We start from the raw sequence: 12,506 nt of genomic DNA on the forward strand, positions 1-12,506 counted from the left end.
GAAAGTGGACATGATTTAGGCTTCCACGCCTTTGCTCATTTTCTAAGAAAAGTATACTGTGATTTCACTTTAGTCTGATAGTAAATTTTTCTTGATGGGTAGTTTAGACTCAAGACATTAACAGAGCTAGGTCAAGAAGGATAATTAAGATGTACATATGCAAATTATAATTACACGCTCTGCAACTTTGCATGTGACCTTTGGTTAACATTTAAAAAAGCCATGTGGATTGATTTACCTAATAAACATTCATTAGGATATCATCGAGGTATTCTGCCATATACTTAATTTTAAATGAGGCTTTAATTAAGCTACTTGCAGGCCTACAATTTACAAAAATGTTAGAATTTCTTGACAACCAGGGCTCATTGTCATGAGGGTTATTCCAGCTCATGGGAGGTGCTCTATTTTATTTTTATTTGTTATTATTTTTACTTTATTTTTATTTATTATTATTTCCAGCTCATGGGAGGTGCTCTGTTTTAGCCAGAGGCAAGAGACTAAGAGACTCTCTTCGTACAGGCTAACTCCACAGCTCTTGGGGAAGGTGTTACCCTTCCTGCATGGCCACGAGCAGCCTCTAGAGGAGCTGGCGGGGGCTGCGCTTGGCTGTCTGAATCTGGTCATGAAACAGACCTTGTTTGATAATTATTAATCATGGAATCTCTACGTTCCCAGTGTACAGTGGCTACTGTGAGTTTTTCCAGCAATACCTTAATTTAGTCACTACAAAATTGTTAATATTTCACTTTAAAAAAAAATACAGAATATTTTGAAATAGTCTTGAATGATTCCAGCTTGAAAAATGAAAATGACCTTTAAATCTATACAGGGCAGTTCTTTTGGGCACTTTTAATGCAATAATTTATTAAGTTCCTATATTCATCATGTGTGCACAAATATCATGTAAATATTACAGCTGTACTCCATGACAAAACAAGCATAATGCAGACATAGAATTATACAGAGAAATGACAAACAGGGAAGGAGGGAGATCTAGTATTTTCTGTACAAAAAATATGCAGCTTTTTGATAATTTGTAAAAATGCGTAACTTTTGGCATTTCAGAGAAGAACACTGTATAAAAATAAATATTCTATGTACAATAACACACACAGGCCAGTCCAGGGTTAGAATCATCACTGCAAAAGAAAACATAAATGGGTGTTAGTGACAATTCACTAACAACTGTTAGTTACAGCTCAGCAGGGGAGAAGGATCACTTCACGGGATGGAAAGGCAGTGGGACAGCGTTAAGGAAGCTGGTTCCAGGGTCTCCAGGAGGAAAAGAAAAGGTGCTGGATCTCAGCAGAGATCCTTTTTGCTTCCCTGGGCAGTGAGGAGGCGAGGTTTGATCCGGGCTGACTCTCTACCTCCACTTTCTGCCTATCACTGTGGCTTGAGTCCTTGGCATTAATGCACACAGCAGGTACCGGAGGTGGGCTAGACCCTGAGGAGTGGCAGGGGGGTCTGTGGGAACCATCAGAAACAAAGGGAGAGCAGAGGGAACAGGTACTTACACCCCCTGTTCCGTGCCAGCCCAGAATCGAGCTAACAAGCCCGTTCCCGTGGAGCAGGGTCTGCCTCAAGCCCTGCAGCTGCCAGGCCACCCCTCAGCAGGAGCCCTGGGGGGTCTGGTGCTGAGAGCCCGGCGGGGGCGTGGAGGGGCACCGAGCCGCAGCTCACTGGCTCTGCTGAAAGCAAGCCATGAACCTCCGCCCTGCTCCCACCAGCCCCCCGTGGCACCCAGGTTACCTCCCAGCCTCTGGTAACAGAGTTGACTATGTGGAAATCTAATTTTTGTGCAAGTATTAGAGCACTTCAAGGCCAGGCAGCTCAAAGGCCACAAATGCAATTCTCTCCCTTTTAGCCTATAAAACTAAACAGCAATATACAAACAAGGGAGGGTTTTACTTGCTGCTTTTCAGGGGTATGGTCCTGGACATCCCATGCATGCCTCCACACCTCTTTTGCTCTTAGCCAGGCTCATTGAAAAATATCAGCAGGACCTGTAGCACTGCCAGCTCAGCACAGTCACAACATTTCCAGGATTATTTTACCTTATTCCAGCAGCCTTGAACTGGAAGGCCATCTTCCCCCTGCAAAAACGAATGAAATAGCAGTTTAGGACATGGAAAATAGTGCACAGAATGAGGAAAGAAGGAGTGGGTTAACTATTACAGCTGCAACAAACAGTCTGAACCAGGGCTGGAGGAATAGTCTGAAAGATATTCCTCACCCCTTTGGAGTGACCCAGACTTCTGGCTGACATAACCAGTGTAGCTTGAAGCAAGGGCCGGGGCTGAAGAGGGGGGTTGCCTGCAGGCTATGCGAGGGACTTATGTACACGAGGTCCGTAGGCTTGTTCTCATTCCTCGCTGAGGAAGGTGTTTAGCCAGGCTTCCCTGAAGGAAGGAGGGAACAGAGGAGGTCCCATTCAGCCAGAAAAATATCGCAGGAGGTTGGCAATGGGAAGCACGAGATGGCTGGTCTATGTCCTCAGGCTTGACTCTATAATGCTGTGGTTATAAGCAAACCCCAGAGGCAGCATTAACCTTGGGTCCTGAGGAGGGTCTGGAAAAAACCTCCATTTCCTTTCTGCCCTGTTTGTTAAAGGGTTTGCTTTATCATGTGAGAGATTGCCCAGCGGTCCCCTCTTGCCTCTGAGAAGATCCTGCTCCAGGGAAATTAGGAAGGCAAGAAGCCGGGCAGACCCTGTGCTGGTTGAGGATGTCTCAGCTGACTCCCTGAGAGGGGGCTTTTGCCTCAATAAAGTCTGAGATTTCTGCAGAAATCCCCTGGCACTTCTGCAACCCTGAAGTCTTGGGCTACACATCCCAAGTGGGCATGTGATTTTTTTATTATTATTATTATTTTTTAATGTTGAAGAAGGTTGGATACTTTAAGTGCTGTGCTACTAAAAGACTGAGAGTATTTGGTTGAGAAATGCTTTTGTGAATTACTGCCATTAATTTCATCTCAGTGCAGCCCTACTTGATGTGAGAAACCAGGAAATTATGTCAACGATAAGGTGCTCTTGAGCAGGAGATAAAGTAAGATGTAAGGAGCTACACCTCTGACATGAGAAGTCAAATGCTTCTGCTCTGTGTGCGTGTCAGATTCGTGGGCTATTGCTATTCCCCAGGAAAAGTCAAGAGCAGGGAGTGAAATTGTACAACGCACGATGCAGGCACATTTCTTCATAGAAATGACTCAGTTGTCACTTCTTCAAGTGCTGCGTGAGAAACCTGCAGTGCATATCATCCCATTTGAGAAGGGGGAAGGAAAAAACCAAACAGAAAAGCAAATGCACAGTAGCATATTGAGAAATAAACTATTTAAAGGAGATGACTTTCAAGGGACTGATGAAGTGAACGTTGCCATGATGCTACAACCGTATTGCTTTCTGAATGCATTTTTTAGGCTGCGGTCTCCTTGTGGTATTTCCTCCCCCACCCTCCCACTATGTGGAAATACTGAGTTACGGGTTAATTACTGGGTAAACTGCGGCATTCCCATTGGTACATTGGTGGTGGTAGGAATGACTGGTGTAGTGCATCGCAGGAGGAGATGGGAAGTTAGGTGTATGAAGGAATGGGAGGCCAGGGAATTATAGCTTAGGGATCAAAGGAAGACCAGGGTCACGAGGAAGTGTTTGTTGCAGGCGAATTTGCTGAGAACGGAAACGCGACATGCTTATTAGTACCAAGTATCTCCTTCCACATATCTCAGATGTGTAAAGCATTAGTTCACGGCCTCCATAAGTTACACACATGGATGTGTCAGCTGGATGCTAAGCTTTTAACCTAGTTGGATCAAAAAACATGCTTATTCACGTTCCCAAGCTAGCTTGCATGCCAGAATGCTATATATAAAAAAATAACGGCATCTGTATTTCACCAGATTTTCTGGCAAGTTTCCCTTAACGAAAATAGGTAGGAAAATAAGTGCACGTTCTAATATGGCCGTGCGGGGTGAATCCTAACTGAGAGCAGAGACAAAAAAAGAAAGGTAGTCTACCAGGGCACTTGCGCCTGTGAAATTAGGTGCTTTATTCAGCCAAAACTTATTCTGTAGGAACCTGGCTATTATCAGTGGGAGGTGAAACACACGGCTCCATGTTTTTTCTCCTTTGTGGACTGTTCTGGGCAGGTATTATTTCACCTGTGGGATTGGCAGAAGAGTTTCTTTCTATTACCCAGAATTTACGGAGCAGCAACTGAGACTTTGCAAGTAGTCACCGTTACAGTCACTGCCCCAAAGGGACAATGGCAGCGCACAAAGGAGGGAATGCTGGATGGAAGACTAATGTCAGCTCTTCACAAAGGTCAAATAACAAGGGCTTTTAATGGCAATCTCAGGGCTAGTTTCCTCAGGAAAAAAACATTCCAAACTAAATGTGCCTTTTTCCTTTGGGACACATTTTTTCAGCTAGTTGAACTAACTGATATCCTATCCCTTGTAAATGGCATCAAACATCTTTAAGTGCACATAAAGCTTGGAAAGACATCCTCAAGCAAACCTAGTCACACCAAACAGGGGCTGGAAGGGCAGGGGAGTACGAGTTTCAATGTCTTAAGGAGTTGTTGAGACTGCTGTAGGGAGCAAAAACCTCACCTGAATGCTGCATCTCCAGAAAAACTCGGAATAAATTAATAGACTGGTGATGTTTAATGGGATATTTAGAAATCAGTTGAGGTTAAGTGTTCCTGAATACCTTTGTCCTATAATAGTTGGGTCAGGTGAGGCAATAAATACAATTATCATCCTTTAATACTTGAATAAGATGGATATCGGAAAACAGGCAATTCAAAATTCAAGTTTCTTGGATGCTATGGGTACCATTTTGACTTCTGGGGAGAGTCACAAATAGGAATTGTCTGGAAGGAATCAAGGCAGTGTCCGGTTGATACGCTTCACATGGGCTTGCTAACAGAATAACTATTTTTTTCAGTCATCTTAATGTATAGGGTGACTGAGGTAATTCCAAGCGGTGTTACGCTGTGCTAACCACATACAAGCACTTAAAAATAGCATTAATGAAGTACACGAGCATTGCAGCTCCTTGCTAGAAAGCCAAGCCAGTGCAGAGGCAGGTCTTCATACATTAGTCTACTGAAAGTTCTCAAAGTGAAGGCAAAGGAAGAATTGAAGCAGTTGTAAATAAATTTGCATTCCCGCTACATTTTTCCTCATGCCACAAAGTAACGCTGACAGCAGCTGTGAATCATAGCATGAAGGCAAGGGCCTGTTTCTGACGAGAGCAGCGTGAGGGAAGGTAGGATGGAGATAGGTAAGGAAGGAACTGCCAGGTGTTTCTAGGGCATGCAGCTATTTGGAGGTATCAGAAAATAACAACCAAGATACAAAAAGCAAACGAGCATGCAGGAAAGGGAAGGTACGCCATACCAATGGGCATGGGGCATCCAGGCCGTCCAGCCCAGGTAACCCCGGCTCACCCTTCTCGCCTTTAAAACCTCGGAGACCCTGTTTATGAAATCAACCACTATCGTTATTTCAGTCAATGCCAGTCACCTCCATGTCACGGGAGGAGAGGCTGAGTCCCCCACTGGGACTGTCCCAGGGCACTCTGCTGCATACCCAGAATACAGATGGCCTGTGTTTTCAGTTATAGTTTTGTCTGCATAATCAGTAGTAGCAGTTTCCTTTCTGTTTTTTCCTTAATCTACGAGTCAGAAGATACTTCTGAGTTAAATCTGAGAGGATGAGAATGGCGTTTCCTCCGTTTTGAAATCATCCATTCTTCCTACCCTCACTAGGAAACCCAGCAGCTGCATTTCTAGATGCACTATCTACAAGGCTGCTGGGATTTATGGCAGTACTACAGATTTTTGGCAGTGTTTCCTTCAGCGTATGAGTTTAGATGAAAACATATACATATTGCTATGTTTATTCATTTGTCTAGATTTATAGACAGAAACATATCCCATTTAAAATAATTGAGATTTGTTTTCCATCTGGGTAATGCAGCTCGAGTGCCCTGTGTCACTTTCAAGCGATGACATCAGCTGGCCGTTACTCCAAGGCAAGAAAAACAGCATTCAGGTTTTGCTGTTACGTAGACATGATGACACTAAACATCTCCAGAGAAGAGCCGTAACTAGCAGCAAAGGAGACACAGGGCTGTGTCCGCAAAGGAGAAAGCCCTGGGCTCCCAGCACACGGGACACCCCCATGTACCCCAAACCTTTGTGAGTTCGGAAGAGGAAGGAATATAACCATGGTCACTCGACAGCCTGATTGCTCAAAGGGTCAGTGGTTCCCCACTGAAGAAAGCAGCTTTGCCACGGACTGCAGTGGGAACCAGGCTGGGCCTTATCCAAGTGTTGTACTTTTGCGAGACAATTATTTATGTCATGATTTCCTTCTTTCTTCCCCATCAACAAATCTTAAAACAATACATTTGATGAAACAGAACATACCAACGGACAGGGTGCATCTAATCCAGGCGCTCCTTGGTCTCCCTTATCCCCTTTAGACCCTCTAGAGCCTTTCTTGCCCCTCTCCCCCTGTAAATAATAGTTTAGTCCAAGAAAAAAAGAATACACAAAAAAGCTTTAGGATCATCCATTTCAAACAAATGTCAGCGATAGTTTAAAAAAAAGGATAAACATTTAGGAAACATTTTAAAAGAAGAGAACTCTCCCTTTGAGACATTAAGTGAAAAACAATGCATGGAGCTACTAACCGTTACTTAGCTGCATAAACAGATGGGCCATTGCTAAAATCCCACACTGACAGACTGCATCAAGGGATTACAAGTGCCTCTGAACTTTATGGACAGGCCTATAGTCAGCCAGCAGAGCACTCCTCCCCCTCCATCAGTACCAGACTACTTCTCTGGGCTTCCCATACATTCAGTGGTGGAGAGAGAGGCACCTTCCGAGAACTGGCTGACCCGAGACCCACAGGATGGGAAAACACGCCTCTGGCCAGCGGCGTGCCACCTCACCTCAATCTCCAGCTGGCTGGGAGGGTCCCTCCTCTGCCACAGGAGCTCCAGGGTAGCATCTAGATGCCTAGTGCCTCAGGTGACAAGACCTGCAGCAGACCCCAAGAAGGCTCTCCTGCTGCAGTGGGAAGGCACTGCTGGCCCAGGCTCCCTGTGTTGACTGTACTCTTCTTACTACTCTGAATTCTCATTCTTAAAAGAAATTCTCACACATGGGAGTGTTTTTAGAAGCTTTCCCTTCAACTGTTCAATGAACACAGTGTTTGCCACTAGGGGTTGCTAGATTTTCCTTAAAAGCTGGGGGTGTTTTTGTGTGGTTTTGGTTTGGTGTTTTGGGGGGGTTTTTGGTTTTTTTAAAATGTAAAATTACTTCCATATCCCAGAGCAGCAAAGCTTTAACTTGAACGAGTGTGCTTGCTTGCCTGCGTCTTACAGTGCTGCATGCACTCGGGTGCATCAGCATTGCTAAATAGAAAAGAGCCAGAGAATGAAGGAAGTACTCAGGCCCGACAGTCTGCACAGCCTGGTTATCCTTTGGGATGCTCCAAGTAGTGCTCCCCCGGAAAACTGTTAGATAAGGGACTAGTCCTAAGCAGCACAACCACAGGGCAGCGACTGGTCCCTGGCCCTCTTATTTAGCAGCACCGACGTACCCCAGGAAGGTGCGATTCTTACAATAGTTTGATATTACAATTTCTCCACAGGCTCCAGGTTGAGTTACACCAGAGACAGGGCAGGGGGAAAACAAATTAAAAAATCATAACCAAAGAGGAGGCTTGCTCTCTTGTGGAGGGGCAGCATTAGGTCAAGGAAAGCCAGCCACAAAAGGGGCTGAGGGAATGCCCAGATGCTCTGTTGCCCCTCTTCACCAAGGGAGGATACATCCCACCCGTAGCAGGCCAGCCAAGGCAAGGTATAGCATGGGTATTTGCCAGTTATATCTATACCAAATCTGTCTGTATAACAGAGGAAATGCTCAAAGCTGCTGAGCATAAAACATGGGAAGGGGCTGCTGCACAGGGAATTGAATTTAGGGACCTTGTGGGGAGGGTTAAAGGAATTAAGGGATAAAATCAGACAGCAGAGGTTGCTGTTTCTTCTTTTAAAAAAAAAAAAACGCGTTAAACCCAAAGCTGGCAAGAGAAATGGATGGGAGAGGAGAGGCAATGAGGAGAAGTCACCCAGAACCAAGCACTGGAACAGAGAGGATAATCCAGGAAAATGCGGCATGGGTTGCTCTGGAGGAAGGAGGAAGGAACCAGGAAGAAAGGCAGAAGAGGAGGAAGGGATAAAGGGGACAAAGGTGGACCTGTAGGAGCGAGGAAGACGCATACACACAAGAAAAAAAATCACAGGCATTAAAATAACAGTGAAGATATCAGCTTGGTAGCACAAGTTCAGGGTTTACACTTTTTCAGCTGGGTTACTCGAAAGGCCATCTGTTCCCAATGCTACCTAGTGCCTCCACACTGTCTCTGCCCAGGCACAGCTATGCTGTACTCCGCACTGAACAAAGGGCAGCAGGAGCGTTTCTGGGATTTAAAAGGCACTACTCTGCCTAAAGTAACAGAGAGGATTTTGGCAAACTATCTGGGAGCTTAACAAAGCAGATGCTCATTTTTAATGTGCTCAACACTGAAAATCTTCATACTAAAGTGCCATGCATACTGCTGCTGTCTAAAACAAAGAGAGGCATTTCAAACGAACACATCTCCCGCTTCCAGAGAGGCCAGTGTTGTACCCCAGCCCCTTGCGGAACAGGTCAGAAATGGAGCGTTGCCTTCTCTTTTTCACTTCACAGCTTTCTTCTTGTTCATTTTGAAGTCTCCGGGCTGAACTGCCATAGTTTTGCCAGCAGTTAACTTGGGAGAGACTGTCCTGCACTTCTGAGGAGGTTCTGACGCAGAAGCCGAGCGTCCCACTGTAGGGGAGACCCTAGCACTCAGCTGGGGATAGGGGCCCGCATAGAAAAACCTGGGGAACCGGCACTGTGTCCAGTTCTGCTAAACGGTACTTGTAGGATGTCTGTAATGACTTTGAAGGGATGGAGGCATTCAGACAAAACAGCTGCATAAAGGGGCCTCACCAAAACTGTGCTGTTTAACTCCTGTAAGCAGTAGTGACCTGTTCACAATTTCTGAAGAGGGGCAGGAGTGAGGGGAAGCCCCTGTACAGAGACTTAGTGGGAAAAGTGGTATTTTCTGGGATCCCACCTGCCAAGATATTGCACTTGCCCATTTACAATCTCAAGTTTCATTTCAAAATACTGGTTGCGGCGAGGCAAAATGCATGCATGCTTCAAGGGACCAGCAAAACTTCCCCCTCATGCTTTCCAACTCGTCCTCTACCAGGAGGCACAGTTTCTCCCAGTTTTCCTTTGCTTTTATGCGAGAGCTCAGGGAAACCCTATCAGCCTACCTACAGCCAGCGAGAGCCTTCTTTTAAATAAAATACCCAGTTTTCAAACCAACTGAAAAAGTCTAGGAATTCTGTTAAGGTTATTTTTTGTTTAGAGGCCACACAAACAAAACAAAATGCATCTTAATGAAGAGAAAGTTAAGAAGCAAAGCCAGAAATGCAATGATTAAAAAAGGGGAGAACTTTGGAGCTCCCATGAAACTTGGACGTTCCTCCCCTAGTTTAAGATGTCAGTTGGCTACTGCTTTCCAAAACTGCCCATTCTGTGTGCAGTAAGGTCAGAAATACATTGCAGATAAAGGACAGAGAACACTCACTATGTATAAAAACCAAATTCATATAATGAAATCACCACACGGGCACATGCACTGTAAAACTTTACATTTTCAGATAAACTTAGGTGATACCAGAGTCTTATGAAGAGAAGGTGTATGTGTATGTGTGAGTACATGCATAAAGACATACACGTGTACTATATTGAACTGCTTGACATATTTATACAATTGTAATCTTACAAAGACTCTAATCCAGAAGTCATTTATATTTCTAAATATAAATTATATTCAACTATAGCTCTCAACTGTTTTTATCAAAAAGACTCAGAGCCTTAACAGGCAAGAAATTCCTTATGTTGTGGAAAGCCTGATGAAAAAGCAAGGAGCTTCTCAACCTGCACTTTTTAGTAACGTTTATCTTTCTATAACACAGGCGGTGTGACAGAAAAGCAGCCATTCACATTATCGCTTTTGACCCAACTGTTCACCATCATATCCATTCAGGACAATGCTTGAGGAGACTTCATGTCTGATTCTTTAAGGTAGGCACATTTAATTTATCTTTTCCAAATTTCCATCTTCTAAATTCTCTGGAAGATCGTTTGCTAGAGGGCAACCTTCTTTTTCATATTTTAGGGGGAATTTAAAAGTAACGTAATAAGGTTTGCTGGCTCCACCTCAGTTAATTCTCATGGGAATCCCTACACACATCAGGAAATAGATAAGCAGGATTTCCTAAAGCATGCCACGTTGGCCTAACTCTACTACATATGAAGTCCTGAACTTCAGTGAGAACAGAGCTATGACAACAATGAACACATTAGAAAATCCCTCCTATGGCTTTCAGATAGAGGTACCACAATGTTCCAGATGATTATATGAACTACAGGTATCACCTTCTAAAATACAAGTCTGTAAAGTTACTTATACGAAGGTCTACCAGACAGAATTACATGCTAGCCACTTGAGGTTGCTCGGGAGTTAACCGGTCTATCACTACGTGAAGACATTAGTAACTAAATACAAGAAGTTTGCCTGGTAACTTACCCGGATTCCTTTGTCACCAGGTAGACCTTGTAAACCCTGAAATACATCAACACAAAAAGAAATATTTTAAAAAAAGTAAGCCCCATTGTATTCCCACTCAAAAAGAAGAATGTGTGCCCAAAAGTTTGGTTTTTCCATTTGTACTGATTGCTCTATGGTTAAAAAAACCCAAAACTTTTCCAGCAGACAACTTCCTCTTCACTTCCATTAGACCATCCAGGCTGTAACACCACTACTATTCCTCTAAGGATTTTTCAGATAAAACCGAACTAGTTTAAAGAATGCAGTCCCTGAAAAGAGCAGCAAACTTCCTTTTTTGTGTTAAACAACAAAGCAGCTCCACGATTACATAAAACTAGAGTTCCAACACTGGCCCCATTTTGCAAAAAGTAATCCCAAACAGTGGAAGTAACCTCACTGAAGGCAGCTTTTGTCACTGCAATAACAAGACAGGGCCCTCTCAGACAGGTGGAAGGCAGGGACCCAAGCTGTGGAAAGGTAAATGGAGCAGATGTGCTCAAAGGCAGCGTTTTGTACTAAGACACGTATCCTGGGAGTCCCATGCACCTTCTTTTGGTAGTTTGAGGACCAAGGTGAATTAAAGTTTCCCTTCAGCTTCATCCACCTCATTCTGAATCATTGCTCCGAAGCTACTGAGCTCTTTCTGTTGCTCCCATAGCGTACATAAGCTTGTAATTTTGGTTCAACACCTAAGCTAGCTGAAATTGCAAATGCCATATTACAGCAGCGTCTTAAGCTATCAACCACAGCAAGGAAACAGGCACATTGTAGATAACAAATCTCTAGTAATCCCATACTTACAGGAAGCCCTGCTGGCCCCATTGGTCCTACAACTCCAGGATCTCCTTTACTGCCCTGAAATGGAGACAAAAGAGTAGAAATCATTACATTCCTATTCAGTACAAACAGGCAGCACAGCAGTGGCTAGAGCAGCGCTATAGAAGAAAAGTAAAGGACGCGTTTCAAAGCACCTAAGAACCCCAAGGATGAGATACTAAAAAAATCGAAGAGGCCCAGCTGAGGGTCTTAGATGCACAAGGAGAGAGCAGTTCCAGCTCTAGAAAAGCCTAGAGCTTCTCCATCCCAGGGAGCTGTGGTATCTTCAAAGAAGTTACAGACCATTGGTCAGTTCTAAAGCAAGCTCACCCTTTCTCCTTTTGGTCCTGCTGGTCCCGAAACCCCAATTGGTCCTGGAGTACCCTGTAGTTGTAGGAAGGAAAACACATCAGGACGTTTTTATTCTGGGGCCTCGTTAAAGCCAGGAGACACTGCTGCTCCTTTAGGAAAAAGCACAGCTGGGAAGGACAGTCTGGTGGTGGAAGGCATCTAGCACCGCTACAGCTTTCAGTGTTGGTGGCGATGGATTTGAAGTAGTTGTTATAGAAGAACATGGGAACTGCTACATTAGATCACACCAGCACCATTTTACAGAGCCTTATTTTTTATTTTGAAGCTATCTCTTGACAATTGTTGCAGCAGGCATTTCTACCAGTTCCACAGGAGGGAATTTTTTCTCTCTAGTTTATATCAGACAAGGCTGAAAGCTGTAGCAGAATAAAGGCCATTTAGATATATGATAAGCAATTTTCTTTTTCTTTATTTCTTTATTTTCTTTTTTTCCCCTGGAGTCAGTTGAGTTGAGCAAAAATGAAAGAGTTTTGTTACTTGGTGGCAGGCAGCCAGACATGCAAGTTGAAAGACACCATGCTGCAGAGATGAATGCAGATGCATACATACACAGATGCAAACTAAGAGGGGTATCATTCAGTCCC

General features: G+C 44.1%; 1 protein-coding gene across 1 annotated transcript in view; it reads right to left on the reverse strand.

Moving 5' to 3' along the window:
* Window positions 1-458: 458 nt before the first annotated feature.
* Window positions 459-12,506, reverse strand: part of COL13A1 (collagen type XIII alpha 1 chain) — a 53,249-nt gene continuing 41,201 nt past the window's right edge. Inside the window, exons 28-33 of the mRNA XM_075154165.1 lie at window positions 11,881-11,934; window positions 11,536-11,589; window positions 10,714-10,749; window positions 6,444-6,530; window positions 2,061-2,099; window positions 459-1,142 (exon numbers count right to left, since the gene is read on the reverse strand). Coding sequence (XP_075010266.1) covers window positions 1,140-1,142; window positions 2,061-2,099; window positions 6,444-6,530; window positions 10,714-10,749; window positions 11,536-11,589; window positions 11,881-11,934 — 273 coding nt within the window. The 3' untranslated portion in view covers window positions 459-1,139. The remainder of the gene's footprint in view (window positions 1,143-2,060; window positions 2,100-6,443; window positions 6,531-10,713; window positions 10,750-11,535; window positions 11,590-11,880; window positions 11,935-12,506) is intronic.

Source organism: Calonectris borealis, chromosome 7 (genome assembly GCF_964195595.1).
Source record: "Calonectris borealis chromosome 7, bCalBor7.hap1.2, whole genome shotgun sequence".
NCBI lineage: Eukaryota > Metazoa > Chordata > Aves > Procellariiformes > Procellariidae > Calonectris > Calonectris borealis.